This window comes from Rhamphochromis longiceps, linkage group LG15 (assembly GCF_057381845.1).
Source record: "Rhamphochromis longiceps isolate RC_006_pf linkage group LG15, R_longiceps_female_GT1.1, whole genome shotgun sequence".
Classification (NCBI taxonomy): Eukaryota; Metazoa; Chordata; class Actinopteri; order Cichliformes; family Cichlidae; genus Rhamphochromis; species Rhamphochromis longiceps.
Window position 1 is genome coordinate 19,218,713 of NC_140571.1, and position 18,708 is coordinate 19,237,420.

Sequence of the window (18,708 nt, forward strand, 5' to 3'; positions counted from 1 at the left end):
CCTCCTGAAAGAATTCACTGTCAAAGTCTCGTGTCCATCTATGGTAGTTCAGATTTTTCATCCAGTCACTTTTACATTCGTTTCGCATTTGGAAACAATCATACACGTGATTACTGCTAGAAGCTGTCAGTGAAAACACCCATGTGCTGTACACCTCCACATGCCTCAGCTGTCTGATTTCTGTGACACACACACACACACACACACACACACACACACACACACACACACACACACACACACACACACACACACACACACACACACACACACACACGTCCATCTTAACTTCCTCCCTCTCTTTTCTTTTCACCTGCTGACGTGCAGAGATTTCCTGCTTCCAATTCCCCTCCACAAATCTGCAGAAATAATGAAGTTCACCTGTTTAAACAAATCTACATTTTATTATTTCAGCAGTACATATGCAGCATTTTAGTGGCACATATAAACAGTACACAAAGTAAAAAGCTCTGAGTTTTCAGGTGAAATCCTTTTTTTAATTCCTAAGCTCTTCTGTTACGAGCAGCACAGTGTTATAAAAGATACACAGAACACAGCCAAGACATTACAATCCACAAGGACAGTTTTTTTTTGCTGTTAAATGTAATTGAATGAAAATGAGAAAACATTACAAGATGGTTGCAGTATGTGGTCACTTCCAAGGGTATTTCTGAGTAATGACATGAGGGTGTTTTTGTACTCTGAGATCAGAGGAGTCGCTAACTAGCCAGTTAATCACAGCACAACAGTTTTGCTCTGCTGATGTCTAACACACTGCAGCTCAGCCAGTTACCTTGAACTGAGTCAAAATAAACAGAACCAAGAAAAGAAAGCCCACAGTAGAAGACACTGGTTTACATTTTCTGCCTGATAAATTGTACCCATAAGGTAATAGTATATGATTAGCCTGCAATGTATTCACCAGCAGATTAGATTCATCTGAGGTAAATTTAAGCTTTTCTCTGCAGTTGCTGTTTTTGGAAGGCCTCAACCTGTTTTTAAAAAGTGCTCTCAAATACTCTCATCATTTGTAGGACTTATATAAACACCCACGGTTTGATTCCCTTGAACTAAAGTATATGATGCTGTTGTTCACCAGTATGTTCAGTTTTTCGGGTACAAAGAAAGCGTGGGTGTCCTTTCACCTTTGCCACTCATCCAAGTTTTCTCTGGCATGTCTGGGCATCCTACCTTCCTCTCACAACATACCTACATTTGTGATTTTCAAGCTTTTTGAACCAAAGAAAAAGCAGCACAATGGCCCCTAATGCATAATAGAACAATCAGATCCTTTCACTATATGGGGTTCAGTGTTTTTTTGTATTTATTTTGTCACCAATCTGCAGCTCTTTTTATTTAGAAATGTCCAAAGAAATTAAGTCTGATGAAAAATACAGAGAATATGATCTGAACAAATCAACATGCTTTTTTTCCCAATTCAGTCTTACATTCACCCAGTTTAAAAAAAAAAAATTGCAATTTTTTGTCCCTTTACTTCCTGTTTGTTAAGTTGGAAATGAAATGGCACAAAATTTGAGCTGGAAACAAAAACTGAAGAAACTGCCACTTGGATGTTATGATATACTGTAACTTTAATTAAAGAAACATATTAAAATTACAAATAACAAAACATGTATAAATACTGTAGTATGCTACAAACCGCCCTTTATTTTCTAAAAAACTAATGCCAGTACAAAATGATTTACAAAAAAAAAATTCAACCTGCTTTTGCTTGTTTTTATGGTTAACTTAACGTATCGTTTTTTTTAAAAGGAGATGACAAACAAACAGATAGAAAAAAATATGGAAGGAGTCGAGGGTGTTATTTCTGGCTGTTGTTTTACAAAGGAAGTAATAACTCTGCAGCCAAAGTGCTGAATCTGACGCCTCTAGAAGATAAATGAGAGAAACTCAGAGGCCTGGCCGCCACACAGTCACATTTTGCTTTATCGCTTTCTGTGCTCCAAAAAGAATTTCCACATATCCTTCTGCCTGTCTAAGAAGAATTTGAATGAGAATGAAATAATCTGCTGTAAAATCCAGCCAGGGGTTTACTCTTTAACGCACAACTATTTATGGAGATTTCTACAATAAAAAAAAACCAAACTCCATTATATGATATCGATGCAGGCAGTGTTTGTGTGGGTGTGGCTTAGGGCTGCAATCAAAAACTGGATTCAGTGACATAGCCTGAAAAAGTGAAAGTCTTAAACCTGCATTCTTTTTAATGGCCAGCAGCGGGTGGAAATATAAGCCTACAAGCCTATTTGCAGATCTTTAACCTCAGTGAACACTTTTTACCAGGTATTTTTTAAATATAGCACAATCTTTAATTTCTAAATTGTAGTTTCATTGAGAATAAAATAGTAAAGCAGGGCCTGCCTTTGGTTGGCTGGCTTCTTTCTTCAGCATTGAGTTTCTCAGACAGATCCTCCCATGCTTTTCATGGCTAGTTTCAAAAAGACCAAAACAGTAATGCCACTGGCCACAATGCTCACTTTTATATACAATCTAATGGTCTACTTTCCAGATTAAACTTATGCAAATTTTGATTTTATGCAGAGTAAATAGAAAGTCAAAGATGCAAAGTGATGCAAATACAATATTTCAAATATTTTAAGAACAGGTAAAATAAAAAAAAACCCATCATGCTTGGCAGTAAAAGCCTGTGTGCGGTACAAACTTACTGCTGCTTGTACACACCTGCAGCTGAAAGATTTACCTTTGCTTTAATGTAGAAAAACAACAACAACAAAAGAAGATGTCAGTTATTGGTTGTAACTGTATTTGTGGCAAAACTTTGGTCTGAACACTGTATTGTTGAAACATTTATTGGCATTAGTGATTTATCTAATGATTATTTTGTTGTTTCTTCTATAAAATATTAAAAAAATACAAAATCCTGTCACACAGAAAGTTTAAGAAGATAATGTGAAGAGTTTTTGTTAATGTACTGATTAGCTGACAAACTATTTGACCTCTAATATGTTTTATATCATTAAATAGAATGAGCAACAATACAGATGTTGTTGCATATATTAAAGTGATTATGAAAGAAAAGCCCAGCAGCCCAGAGTTTTCATTGCCTTTCACTAGACACGATGGAGGTATGTAATGTAATGCAGATGTCACATGTGATGATTTAATGTGATCAGCTAGCCAAAGGACACTGATATAACCTGATTATGCACGAGTCCTGAGTCACCCTGTCAATACTTGCAGAAAATACAAGAAAAACACATCAACCATTCTCACTTACATCAGTTTGCTGAATCTGGTTTATCACCTCATTTTCTCTTTCCCGAGACTCCCTCTTTTTGTTCGTCATTTCTGTTTTGCTGTGGCAGGATTGCGGTTTAAAGCAAAAACCTCGACAAACACCAAGGCACTTAGACATGGGGCAGAGAAAACCATTTTTGGCCGCAGCAGAACAAAGTCAAGTTCATCTCCAAAATATTTTTTCCTCTGCTCTCTTGGATCCAGACACCAAGTTTGCAGATTGATTTTCATAAAAAGTAAGTGGGACAAATCTAAGACAGCTCACAGATTTTAAGGCTGGAGAGAATTTAACTTCAGTCTTTTGAGGTTTGTGAGATTGCCAGATTTTTAAGGTGGATAAAAAAACTTTCCAAACTTCAAATATAAAACATGGGTGTGTTCAGGTTTCTGCGTGTATTCTTTTCCAGCTTGCCGCTCCATGTCTTCTGCTGGCGCCGAAGCAATGACGAGGAAACCTGGGAGGTACAAAGTTTTTGGATTTGAAAGCAGCCGTGAAGCTGAAATTCCACTGAGAGTGAGGTAAAATGTGGGAGAAAGGTCCATTGTAGTTGGTCTGATGTTTTGATGTGAGTGAGATTGTGTGTATGCATGTTATTGCTGAAACAAGCCAATTTTTTTGGCAGTAAACACTGACAGACCCACAGTTATAAATCATACAGGGCAGGCCTCCATGCATCCATCTGTTTATACTCATCTGTTCTTCTTCATCATCACTTCATCTGTCAACAGGGGTGACTGTTAACTCTTTCCAGAACTTGTTATTTAATGACATTATTATAATTTTTGCATAAATATAGAAGCCCACGGTAAGCACAGGTTGGTGATTTGCAGTTTAAAGGATGCACACATGAAAGAAACAAACACATTTTTTGGCACTTTGTGCATTTCAAAAACAGACCCTGCTTGTATATTATTGGCTTTCAAAATTGTGTATTTGTTTGCTACATAAACGACTACTGAGCAACATTCAGCTGATGAGTAAACGTCCAGCATCCAAATTGTGTGTTGATTGTTTTTTTTTGGTATTCACAAACTCCTGAAGGAAATATTTTAGGACTTTGTAGCTGTGAAATGTTTTATTTGATTTATGTTTTACTCTTTGTTGTTAGGTTTAACATTTGTTGGGCTTTTTGGATAAAAATAGCTACCACCATGCAACTGGAAATGATGCTGATGCTAAAAAGAATACTTAAGCTCAAAGAATCAGCTAAAAATCTTTGCCAGAATGCAGATTTGATAGATTGCTCAAGCTTTAAAAAAAAAAAATCACTATTAGTACCTGATAGAGCTTTAATCACTAAGGACTATAAAAAGTGACAGAAATATAAAAAAGTTTAAGCCTTAAACTCCACCTCAATAACTATACACTGGAAAAGCGTGAAAGTGGAGAGACTTTTTGACTATGTGACGAGCACTTCTGACCGTTTACTGGACCCTAAGTGCAGAAAGAGGGGTATCTACAGGATGCTGTAAACAAAACTTCATTTAGAATAATTCAAAATTTCGTTTTGCAGCTGTTTTACAAATGGAATAGTATAAACAGATCTGAAAGAAAAGCATGCTTTGTTGAGAAATGGTGAATATAAACAGTACTTTAGTTTGCATTCAAATAAAAGACAAAAAAAAAAATAACGAAAAAGTTCAATTAGTTTGATTATGTGGCATCGCCTGGTTTGCAAACCACCAAACAGTTACCTACTTGGGCATTGCTGTAACGTGTAATAAGGCAACACTGTGGTATACTGAGCAAAAGCCATTGCTAAATAATACTGTGAAGAGCAGCTGCCTGCATATGAAAACCAGTTCTCCAGAGACTGTCCTGTCAGTTCCATTGCATGCCTTTTCAGCGCTTTAGTAAGTGGAAATGTAGATGAAGTTGTCAGATCCGGCAATCCTCTCGTGGGTGTCAAAGCAGCAAACCTGGTCCGTGGTGAGCCTCCATTCCTGTTAATGCTGACCTTTGCCCTTTAGTTCAGCCTCATGAAGCATCCTGTCATGTGATCATCCTTCAGCTCATACTGTAGAGTTAATGAAAACATAACTTTTATGTTGGCAAAAGCTGCACTGTGATTCAATCCCGTGGCTCATATAGATATGTTTAGTCATGAACTTCTAACCAAGCTGCAGGTTAAGTTCATGCATCAGGTGAGTTGGCACTTTTTTTTTATAGGTAAGTAGGCAGCATACTACTAATATGACACTCTTGCTGCACACGGCAGGGCTTTCAGCACTTGAAGTTTAAGGCAGCGTTTGGGTGATACTTGGCAGCTGCAGCAGTGTTGGGATCCTGAAAGTTCAGACGGTGCAGGTCACACCAGCGTCCTCGACGTGGCCACAGTTGGTTTTGCCCCAACCGGAAAACTTACACTGGTGAATACTGTCTTCTGTCCCTGCGCATGCAACATCATCCATCCAGATCAGACCAGTACCTGCACAGAAAAGAAGAGGAAGCATTACAAAAAAAGACATGTTTTCAAAAATTATCCAGAAAGGAGACTGATGTTTTTATCTGAGGTGAAATTGAAGGGCAGAGCAGAAACAAAACCCCCAGCATGGAATAGAACATCAGTGACATCAGAGATTAAATGAATTAATGCAGTCGCTACATGAAAAGGAGGAACTGTGGCAGAGGCGATTTGCAAAGCAAAGCAACTATGGGCAATGTAAAGCAACTCAAATACGGTGCTCTAAATAAGACTTCACAAATGGATATGTAGAATTTTATGAGCCAAACCATCACCTAATGTAGGCTGGCACTGAGATGAGCTGATCTCCTGGGACTGCAGCTGAGCTTAACTTCATGAACTGCCTGAACTAATGCTATGCTTGATTAATAATTTCTGAACTACACAGACCCTAGTGTCTCTGTGGTTTTCTTCTCTCCTGTTGTCTTTTTTTCCTGACCTGCTTTTATAAAGCCGTTCTGTTTTCCTCATACTGCTGTAAGAAGAATTAAAATGATAGATTTGAAGAAACTTAAGATAAAAAATGGTCAAAACATGAAACATGTCCTGGAATTTAATGGGTTTTATGATTGAACGTAATCATATATTTGGAAGAAGGAAAAATAACATCTGGACTCAAATACCAACAGAGCACCTCCGATTGTTTCTTTTATGCACCACTTTCCCTGTTGTCTATGTAAATGGTAAATGGCCTGTATTTATATAGCGCTTTACTAGTCCCTAAGGACCCCAAAGCGCTTTACATATCCAGTCATCCACCCATTCACGCACACATTCACACACTGGTGATGGCAAGCTACATTGTAGCCACAGCCACCCTGGGGCGCACTGACAGAGGCGAGGCTGCCGGACACTGGCGCCACCGGGCCCTCTGACCACCACCAGTAGGCAACGGGTGAAGTGTCTTGCCCAAAGACACAACGACCAAGACTGTCCAAGCCGGGGCTCGAACCGGCAACCTTCCGATTACAAGGCGAACTCCCAACTCTTGAGCCACGATCGCCCATGTTAGAAGTGGAGCCAAAGAGTAGAAACAAATTCTGAACAAATTGTGCTTCTGAGTTTAAATCACCAGCTGAAGTTTGTGAGTGCTGCAAATCAGCTTTGTGTATCTGTTTGTGCTTCAAATTCTAGAAAGTTTAGAAAGTCAAAAGTTTCAGAGACAAGTGGGATTAATCAAATTCTTCTCATCTCCAAAGAATCACTCAAATCATCCTATCCAAAGAAGTTTGTATTCGTGTCTTGTGAAACACAAAGTACTGACACTGCTTCCTCGCAGAACTGTGGATGAGATCGTTTGTATCCGGTAATAGAATAGACATTTCCAGCTGGTAAGCAGACCATTTGGCAGTATTGTTTTACATTATAATCTTTGGTTCCTGTTTGCAAAACTGGAATCGCTGGAGCTTTCAGGAAGTCCCAAATGCTTTAGTTTTGCAACAATTGTAGATGATTGGAGGTTCTCGGCTTCAAGTGTGGGTTAGTGAACATTTGATTGCACTATGATGCAGATTATGCATTAAACTTAAAAGTAACTAAAATTTTTACTTATAGGGCATCTTTCAAGCTAAATTTAAAAACTAAAATGCTAAAAACATACAGATAAAATGTTTTAAAAAGTTGAAAGAGATTTAAGCACATTTATAAAAAAAATTAAAAATCCAAAGGTGATGAACTAAAGACATGAATAGCAATCTACAATTCAGATATTGACACAGTGGACCTGGACTTTGCAATAAGTCCTATTTGATAAAAGCAAGAGTGAACCAGAGATTTAATGTGAGCATCCAAGGTCAGAATTGAACCAAAAGTCATCCCAAGGTTTCTGAGAGAAGATTTGGCAAAAGGTTTAAGGCATCTGAATGGTTCACTCATCATCACTGTTAATGCAATGCAATTTAACCATAAGAACCAAAAACAAGAGGCATAAATCTTCAAATTATTTTCTGTTATAAATATGTGCACCTCTACTTTGCATCTGTGCACTGAAACAAGCACAGAATTCATATAAAACAGAAACATAATTAAGTTCAGGACGGCTCGCTCACAACGCCAAAGTTAAATAAATAAACAAGTTTAAGGCAACCTTCACACTTCCAACTTTCCCTTTTTTTCTTACAGCAGGAAAATAGGTCAAGACAGTGACAAGACAAAGACAGCTGGAGATTAAATTTTAAAATATGCATGAATAAATTAAGGGAACAGGATAATAAAACTGTGATTACCTTAATTTATTTCTGACCTTATGGACTAATCAAAGTGTGAAAACTATATGAAGCTGACTGTAAACTGCTGCCCTGTAGTGAATGTGATAACATCATCACTAAGTCATAACATAATTAGAAATATGGGTCAGTCCTGTCACACCAATATGGGAGCTGCATTAATAATCTATAATGTTCAATATACTGAAATAATAATGACAAGTCTCTGGGCAGTTTAACTGAACAGCATATTAAACCCTGAAAGTCATTTTATGTTTTTGAAGCTCTTTTTCTTAATGGCTCCATTGGTTCCTTTATCTGTGATAGATATTCTATAATGATCAAATGGATTTATGATGTTCATCATGCAAAAAGGTGTTTATGCCACATTTGCTTGTTTAGAAAAGGAGATGTGTTGCCCCAAACTGCCCCTGCATCTGAAATCTACCAGCTGTTCATCCCCACACAGATCATGACAATGGAGCCAGTATTTGGGTAACTGGGCTGTAAACACTGTCCAAATGTCCCTGAAAGCAGCATATTGGTCCATGGTTTGCCTGTCTGTTTAGATTGTTTGGCTGCTAAACTGCATGTACTCCGGGACATCTGTGAGTCTTCACAGAAAACATCACAATGCAGTGATTAAAAGTGAAAAATTACAATAAACTCAAAGGCTATAATTTCATAAATTAGACCACGCAACTTTACGTTTAACCTGGCCAAAACTGTGAAAGGTTTTTGGAGAAGTTACACGACAAATTTATTGTTTATGATTAAAACTATCACAAAAGCTCAAAACATATATATATATAACTTGGTCATTAATAATCCCACTTTTCATACCTGCCAAGTAGTTCAAGGCTTGTTAAGATCAAGAAGATTTTATAGGACTATGATGTTAGGATGATATCTGCTGTTACCCCAATGTATGTACGATTCCTGCCCTATATTTTAAGTGATAAAGTCATCTCTCAGTTACAACTCAAAGGAAAATGTGGGTCACAGTCTTCAAACCAGTATGGGAGCTGCACTCTACATTAATTATCTATAATGCTAAATATACTGAAATAATAATGCCAAGTCTCAGGATGATTTAGCTGAATAGGATATTCAAAGTGAGCAAACTAAGGATCAAAAACAAAAGGGGCTCATTCATTTTAAAACATTACAGCCTTTGAAGCATTCGTTTTATATGCTGTACGTGATTTCTTTTAAAAAATCTTCATGCCAGTAGGACTAACATGACAGCATGAGGTTTAAGTGTTCCATTATGGACCAGTGTATTTGTTAAATTATGCTTTTAAATTGAATTTATAAGCGCTGTCATAATACCACATTCTGCTTTTATATTGTTTTACATGACCTTCAATATGATCAATGAAAATAACAGTTCAGTCAGCAAACCCGATGTTTTCACAACACTGTCAAACTGCCTGTTTCCCACTTTTCATCTGGAACACTTTCGATGCATGGACACAGATTTATCAGATGGACCGTGCATAAATGAAACAGGTCCATGCAGAGAAAGCGTTTGCCAGTTTCCTCTTCCTCTGACATTTTTTATGTTTTGCTGCCTGATTAAAGTTGTGCTGAGAAGCAGGAGGCTTTCACAGAAACACATCCAGACTTCAGGAGAAAGATAAACTACAGGATCAATGGAATATCAGGCTAATGGAAATGACACTGAGATCTGGGCATACCGTTGTGTTTATCATGGTCATAGGGGTCACAGCACTTCTTTTTTAACTTTTAATATTTTTATTGATTTCTTTGAACAATTGCTTTTTTCAGGATGGAAACAAAAACAGTATCTTATATGGCTTTAAAAAGAACAGAGTGCGTAAGTTTCAGTTTATTTTGGATTTTCTGTAATTCACATAGGTTCATTTTGATGTTTGCACAGGGTCAAATATATACATACAAGCTCAAATATACACATAGACTCCCACTAATATTTGGTTAAATGTGATTTTGCTAGCTGCACCTCGACCAGATGCTTTTGTTAGCCATCAACAAGCCACAAGTTGACGACTCTTCCTAACAGGATTAGTAGAGTTAATTTAAATTGGTTGGTTTTATGGCATGACCAGAGTTTTAAGCCTAGCACACACATCTTCAACATGAGGTTGGGGTTTTGGGATGGCCATTCCAGAAACTTAATGTTAGCCTGGTTTTCATGTATGACTGGAATCATTGTCCTGTTGGAACACCCAGTTGTGTCCAAGTTTCAACCATTTAGCTGCTGATTTGAGGTGAATTTGAAGAATTTGCAGGTAATCCCCTTTTTAAAATTATTTTATCCACTTTCGGCAATGTACCAGTATCACTGTAAACAGCCCCAGAGCATGATGCTACCACCACCATGCTTGACAGCTGGTACATTGCTCTTACATTTGAAAGCTTCACCTTTACTTATCCAAACATACTTCCTGTCAATTTAGCCAAACACCTCGATTGTCATGGTCCTGAGTCTGTGACTCAGGGTTTTTGTATTAATAAATATTAGCTTGTGTTCTGGTTGTTTTCTGTTAAGCTTTTCCTAGTTAGGTTTTGCGCTCCCCCCTGTTTAGTGTTGGGTCATTCCTGCCCGTGCGTTTCCTCTGTTCGCGGTCTGTGTAATTTTCCTGTTTTACTTTGAAAATCTGTGTCTCGTGATGTCAATTAGGATCAGCTGTGTCTTCCTCCTGTTTTGGCCATTCCTCATTCCCTTCCATGTGTATTTATAGTGTGTGTATACCTGTGCTGATCGTCGCTTCGTCTGTGTATCTCAGTGTCTCTCTGTGCCGTTTTCCCGTGTTTGTATGATTTCAGGTTTGTTCCCTAGTTTTCCCCAGTTTGACTTAGTTTTGTCCTCACTTCTGTTTATTGTCACTCACTGTAAATAAACTCACTCGCATCACCACCATTGTCTGCAACTTGGGTCTTCCTTCACAACAGCACACGACTGCTGCTCCAGCAGTGACATCGATCTTTTTCTTTTCTGGCCATAAAATCTTTCTCCAGAAGGCATTTGGCTTCTCAAAGTGGGCGGCTGCAAATTTCAGTTAAGCTTAAAGGTGTTGATTTTAGAGCAGGGGCTTGTTTCTTGAATGACACCCTCTCAGTCCAAACTTGTTTCACTGTGGACAGTGATGCAGCAGTTCTAAGGTCATGCCCGGCTTGACATTGCCTTGGTGCGTCCTGGGTTGTTTTTGAACATCCTAACAAAGAAGAGTTGAAGTCTTCTTGGAAAAGTGGTGACTCATTTGAATAACTTGTATTTCTGCTGCTGTACAGTTGTTTGAACTGATTGTCTTGGAGTTGTTTAGAAATAGCTCCGAGAGACCCTCCCAGCTTGTGTACATCTACAATTCTCCTTCTTAGATCTTCACTTTGTCCCCTAGACCTTCCCGTTGTTCTGGGTATTGATCAATCCATTGAGTGCTGTCAAACAAATTCTTTTTATGTTGGCAAAAGAGAAACTGCCAGTTGTGGTCAATCATCAGAACAGGTCAAAGAAATCATTAAAACCCCCAAATTACCATGAAATTTATGGCAATAATAAGTGTATTCAAACGTCTAATCACAACTGTATATGTTTTATGCCTGAAAGATGTATTATATATAATCAGTTCCCTGACTGGTTGTGGGAACTGGTTTCTATCCAGTTCTGAAAGATTTAAATATTCACTTGAAGCTATGTTCTTGATGACTAGTTCAATAAACAGAGGATAAGACAGGAGGGAAAAAAATTGACTAATGTATGAGCAATAAAATTCAAAACTGTTTATAGTTCAATGGAAAAGGCTAAACATTGTTTATACAAATATTATGTGTATATGTAAGAGCCATTTGGAAGAGTTAATCACATTCTTCAGTAATTAAATCGTATTTCAAATCTTGTAGCTCTTTGAACTGTGGATAACAAACACACAGGGCCAGATCAGTGTGGATAATGATAGCACTGCTGGCACCAACAGCCAGATTAACATCCAAATGCTTGTGCTGAATGTTGTTACACACTGCGCCAGTCAGTTTACATACAGGGTACAAAAAACTATTAATTTTTTTAATCAAAGAATTGCTGATTAGTATGGCTCATCTCTCAGCACTAATTATATATAAAAACATCTCAATGTTGTAACTTTTGCAATGAAGTGAACTGAGATGAACCTGGTGATCCAAACAGAGAGTTAAAATCAAAGTTAATCACTGAGTTATAATATTTCAACTTCAACATAATTTTTCAGTGGTGCTCTAATGTGACTGTATTCAGGCAAAAAAACACAAGGAGAAAGATTTTCGCCTTGCGTCTTAGACTCAAAGGTTAACTGGTGTTGCACATTTATAAAATATGATATTTCAACCCACTATCTTCTATCTTCATTGACAATTTTTAAATAAATCACAAAAATTAAAAATGAAATGCCTGTAAAATGTATTTGTTTGGAAATGAGTGTATTATGTGTGCCAGGCTTCCACGACTCACACTTTGCACCTTAAACTCCTAGGACCTGGCGTCCACATATGTGGACATCACATTTTGGGTTATTTAGACCAAAATACTCAATTTTGCTCTACAAGGGCCTGATATCCACTTATGAGGACATTATACTGCCACTGTTCTATCAAAATTTTAAACGAATATCCTCATATGTGCCTCTTATTTTTCTTAAAAACAAAAATAAGGTAAAAAAATAATCTGGTAATTCTTTGTTTTTACATTCATCGGGCCCCAATATGCCCAAATATCAAAGAGAAATTAAAAATCCATGCCGTGGAAGAGTTCAGGTCTTAGGAGGTTAATGTGCACATCCACACAGGATGATAAAGATTTCTTTTATGTCAAATGTTTAATTTAAAGGCTCATTACTGAATAATAATGGATAATAAGGGCAAACATCTATCTGATTCAATCTGCATGCCTCCTACATTCTTGCTCTAAAGATAAACTGCTGCAGCATTGACATCCTGAAAGCAGGAGGACCCCATAACCACATGTGTCTCCATGCGGCCTGCACAAGATGGAAATAAGGTATGTAGAGGGGAAAGAACACATGAGGCTTCAGAGGTAGTTGGTCCATTGTGGTTGTACATGATACTCCAGCTGTTCTGCGGTTGAGCCTTCTGAGGGTTTACTTTAACGGACATGAGCCTTTAAGCCGTTTACTCTGGATCTCAACACACATTTGCAGCACTGTGTGCGCGCCCATGTTTTGTCCGTTTACGCCAAATTTGTGACACTTCACACAAACAAGAGTTGAATCACCAAACCACTGCGTGAGAGTTGAGGGAAACACCCAAGAGAGGGATTTAGAAGACGGAAAAGTAGACGTTTTGTGTAATCAGGCAAAAAACAGCACTGCTGTCTGCAGAAATGAATCAAGCCAAATTTTATTTCTGTGGAATGTAGTTTGTCCAAATTACTGATAATAGCTGTGTTTCAGACAGAGACTTCTGATGTTTCTATTCAACAAGCACTTTTTTAGTAAATTAGACCACATGTGTTAGTCCCGGTCTCAGTGTTTGCTACTTCCTGTTTTATTTTGATAGTGCCTTGTCTGTTGTGTGCTATGTTTAATTTTGCGTCCCCTCTTCTTGTTACTCTGATTCCATTTAGCTGTGTTCCCTGGTGTTTAATTAAACCACCATCTTAGTTTATTTCCCCGTTTTTCCAAGTCCTGTTTTTGGGTCCAATTCTGCTAGCCACACAGCCTATATAACAATAATATATGTTATTTTTCTGCCATATATGTATACGCACAGTGGTGGATATTAAATATGGCCAAAGTTTAATAATATAGCACCTTATGACCTTTATAATAAGGTCAGCACATGTACAAGTAATCTCTGTGACCCAAAAGCTCAGGCTTCAGAGTGCTCTAAATGTTTTCATATTTATTTTTCATCTCTAAATGTTTCATGATGTCAGTAAGAGCAAAGCTACAAGCAAAGCTAAAGATGACCACAGCAGGTAGCTCTGGATGTCTAATTTATCAGACTTTTTACAAACTGAATTGTCAGAAACAAATTGTGAATCTTTGCTTGCTAGGCAAATGTGTAAACAAGTGTGAAGCCACTGATGTCAATAAGAGCAGACACTCAAAATATGGCCATTTTTTGACATATTATTTTTAGTTGCTGTTCAGGACTCCTGTTTTCAAAGGGTATTCTTCCAGAAGAAAGTTAACTTAAAAAGAGAAGAGCTAAAACATCTCATTTCAGACTCAAACTTAGCGACTGTACACAGGACCAGTCTAAGATTAATAAAGATTAACTATGAATAAAAACAAAACAAAACACTTTTTCTTGTAGCTAATTCAAAATTAAAAATAAGTATTAAAAAAGGCTTTAAATGAAACAATTATGCCCCCTTCAATTCTGTTTTCAGAGTTTAATAGAAAGTTCAGTGTTTTTTTGTACAGATGTTTTTCATCACACCATAATAATTATTTAGCTTATGATTCATATGTGATGTAGCCCTGTTGCATCACAGTCAGTGGCTTCTAGGTTTGAATCTGGATCAGAGCACTTCTGCATAGATTTAGGAGTTTCTCTCTTTTACTTGCATGGGTTTCATCTGAATTAATCAAAAACAGGCCAGGTTAATTTCCCCATTAGTGTACCTGACAGAGTACAGAGTACTGTACTCTGGCTCCACTTGTTAAAGCTGGAGCCAGATATAAGCCAGTACTTATTTACAACCCTGCACCCCACCTCTCACATATCTAGAACGTGACCTGATAGGTCATTTGTGCAAACTGTTTTCATAAGTTTGCATAATGCATAATGCAGCTGTATGAAGAAGTGCAAGTAAAAACTGGTGACTTACTTTTGGTTAAAGTTGAAGTCAACACCCTTACTCTTTTTAAAATCTTTTTCTTTTAAAGTTTTATAATCTTTTTATAATCTACTACAGTACTCTGCAAACATTTTACACACTTCTCATTTCTTTATATTTTGCTATGTAAATAGCAAAGGTACATTGTTTATGTTTAAACATGTTTTAGAGTTGAAACTTAATATGGCCACCTTTATTCTTCAACACAGCCTGAACTCTCTTATTTCACTCTCTAATTTCTTTAAGTAGTCCTCAGGAATAGTTCTTCAGGCTTCTTGAAGGACATTCAAAGCTTCTATAGATGTTGGCTGCATTTTGTTTAATTCTCTGTCAAGTAGTGCTCCATTTTGTCTTTTATTTATTTAAATCCAGGCGTGCTCTTTCTGCATTGTGTTGAGGGTGACTGTCATGCTGAAAAATTAATCCACTTCCAGTCCACTTTTCAAGCTTCCCAGTTGGTATTGCATGGTGGATCCGGATCTGAGAATACTTTTCTGCACTCATAATTCCATCAATATTGACACCACTGGCTGTGATGAAGCCTTACACCATGACAGAGCCCCCAAAATATATTACAGATGGGTGTAGGCTAGGGCTGTGCGATATGACCAAAGTATATCCCGATATTCATATCCCGATATAAGACATCTATCGTCTCGGCAACGATGTAAATCACAAAAATGTAACATTTTCTGTAAAGTCTATGAATCTCGGGCAGGTCGACTTGCGTGAAGTGTTTCCAGCCGGGCGTCTTGTACCTGGAGTCAAGTATTTCAACTGATGCATGAAACGATACATTTTTAGACATAAGTTGTAACGGCAGTCCTTTTCTTTGTAAGTATTTATTACACGGCGTGCCCCGGGGAAAAGCCTGTTCTAACGTTTGAGTCTAAGGTTTATTTGTTAGCACCTAATGGCGCTTTTTTTTACTTCTCATCCACAAACACTCTGCATACTCTTTCACGTGATTCAGTTTATTTTGAAAAGTCTCAACAGGATCTCGAGCTTTATTGTGAAAGGTTTATGTGGAAAATAAACAAGCGGACGGTGGAGCCATGCGATGGTTTTACCGTCGTTGTTGCTAACGACAACGCATAAAAGCAGTCACTTGTCTGTTCGTAGTGTGGTTATATTAAATATAAGAGAAAGAGAGAACTTTAAGAAATTAAACGATGAAAAAATATTGCCGTAAACAGTTTATTTTGCGACATCATGAAACAAAAGATAGCGTAAAATGAAACGATAGACGCGTTTATATCGTCGTCCGATATATATCGTTATATCGAACAGCCCTAGTGTAGGCACTCTCTGTTGTACCATAAGACTTCTTCACAACCTTTTCTCCCTGTTTCCCTTCCTAAAGAGTGGCTTCATGACAGCAACCCTTTCATGAAGACCATTTCTGATGAGGCTTCAGTGAACAGTAGATGGATCAACTGAAGGTGCAGATACATCTTTCAGTTCATGTGTCAGGCCTTTGCTGGATTTTCTCCTGTTTCTTAAGAACATGACTTGCTCATCAGCGGTTTGCATCTTTTTGGCTTTTTGGCTAAAAGGGGATTCATGATGTTGGTGTTGATATCTCTACCAAACTGCGTTATCTTTGGTATTTTTCATTGATTGAAAGAAAGAAATTGGAACAAATTTATATGTTTCTTTTTTTTATAAGGCTGGTAATAAGTGCCTAAAGACAAAATATTAAACTGGTTCTTTTCAAAGGTATCCGTTACGTGTAGAAAAAACACTGGTTCATCCCTTGAGTTAGATGCCTATTTTTTTTGAATGACTCAAAGGTCAGTGGATAACAAAACAAAAAAAACCCTTTCTTTTTCTGAAAATGGCCCGGTACAAGGATTGAAGTAAAAATAAGTGAAAAAGCAGCCAGTGCCCAAAGAAAAACTTTAAAAGACCTCCAGATAGCCTGAAAAAGTAGTCTGCCTCCTTATAAACAAAACATAATGAAATGAGGAGTTGCTCAAGACTTTTTCACACTGCTGTGGACGGGTTTATTTTTACTGCAATTATGATGACACAAACCCCAGTTTCCTGGCTGGAGTTCAGGTTTCTCTGAGCCATCATACATAATATAAACTTTAATATAAACTTTATTACTGTTTTCTAAGCAGAAACACTCCTGTGTGTTATTATTAGCAATCAATATGATGTTTCTTTGAATATGTTTAGGGCACGTACTGAATGAGCTAAGGATTTTAGGAGTTGAGAAATGTCCATAGTTTGTTTTACAAGTTTGAAAAATAGTGTTTCAAGTTTCGCTTTTGTGCTTTTTTGATAACTGCTGTGGTATTAATGGAGAAGGACAGGTCATCAGCTAGGTGTACACCCAGGAACTTAACACTGCTGAGCCTTTCCACAGCAGATCCATCTGTGGTGAGGTCTGTGTGGTGATCTCTGCCAGACTTCCTGAAATCGACCACCATCTCTTTTGTTTTGTCCACATTGATAGTGAAATTATGGGATCTACACCAAACTTCAAGCTGCTCCACGTCCAATTTATAAGTGGACTCATCGTTGTCAGTGATGACACCAACCACAGTTGTGTCGTCTGCGAACTTCACAATGTGGTTAGTGCTGAGTCTGGCGGTACAGTCATGTGTGAGCAGACTGAAAAACAGCGGGCTCAGGGCAGTTTTGTATTTCCTAAAGAAATTCAGGGTTTGTAATGTCCGAAATTAATATAAAAGTTTGGAAAAAGTTTGGTTATTTTTAGTTTGGACAAACGTTAAAACAGAAAGCTGGGAGGTTAAAAGGGTGTACAGAGTTTAAGCAGGGTATTTAGAGATTACACAGAAAGTCTCCAGTTCAAATTTATTTAAAATCAAAGATGGAAAATTATAACTGAAAACTACTGGTCTGTTTATTGGAGCAGGGATGAAGCATGAAAGGTAACCTGACTTGTCTTTGGACTGCTAATTGAATGTATTTTTTACAGTTGTGCCTGATTTTGTGTAGCTCTGGAAAAACTCACCTGTCGTTTCTGCAAACACTCACATACTGTACGTCATTTTGGTAGTCAGGAGGCAAATGAGTGGCTTTCTCATCAAGTCATTTTATTTTGTTCTGTCCTTTCACAGATGCTATGAGTAAGACAAAGGCTAAAACGGAATCAGAAAGGTTAGTGAGTCATCTGAAAATGTATGTGAATTCCAGATAGTTTAAAATTGAATCCAGCCATGATGTTAGCCTGTGCTGTTTTCTTGAGGTTGTCTCCTGGAACAAAAGCATGATTTCCCTCAATTTTCCAGACTTATTGGTAACAACTCAGCCTGGACAGAGGCTCTGAATGATGTCAGGCTGACTGCTGAATGAAATAAAATGGGGAAAGAAACAGATGGATATGACCCATGAGAGTCTTTCTTGACGACATCTGGCTAGCACGACTTTCACCATAAAAGTTTAATATTAATCCCTGCAGCATTTTAGGGTACAGTTGTGCCACTCAAATCCAAAAAGCAGAGTTAGTAAAAATCAGAGCGACTTCCATCATTAAGTTTCACCATGGATATGTATTGTAGATAAAAACAATGATTGCCATGTTCCTCATTGCAGATCATGAGCGCTGACCTATAAAGAATGAGCTTAAAAACTCAGAAAAGACGATTACATTGCTATTACATCAGACTCAACAAGTGAAAGGTTTATTCACTTAGTCAACTGGAGAGAGTGATATTATACCCCTCTCGTCAAACTGACAGGTCATTAATTATTCATGAGCTCCGGAGCTCCGGAAGTAATTAAATTATTCATGAGCTCCGGAAGTAGGAAGTAATTAAGTAATAAAAATATGATATTGATAAAAATATGATATTCATAAAAATATGATATTCATAAAAATATAATTGATTATTTAGAAAGTTTCTTATATATCAAAAAATAGCATTCTTTTATTTCTTTAAGCAATTAAATTTTTATTTTTATTTTT

General features: G+C 37.4%; 1 protein-coding gene across 1 annotated transcript in view; it reads right to left on the bottom strand.

The window, feature by feature from the left end:
• Positions 1-419: 419 nt before the first annotated feature.
• Positions 420-18,708, bottom strand: part of scara5 (scavenger receptor class A, member 5 (putative)) — a 122,126-nt gene continuing 103,837 nt past the window's right edge. Inside the window, exon 12 of the mRNA XM_085382033.1 lies at positions 420-5,708. Within this exon, the coding sequence (XP_085238159.1) occupies positions 5,575-5,708 (134 nt within the window). The 3' untranslated portion in view covers positions 420-5,574. The remainder of the gene's footprint in view (positions 5,709-18,708) is intronic.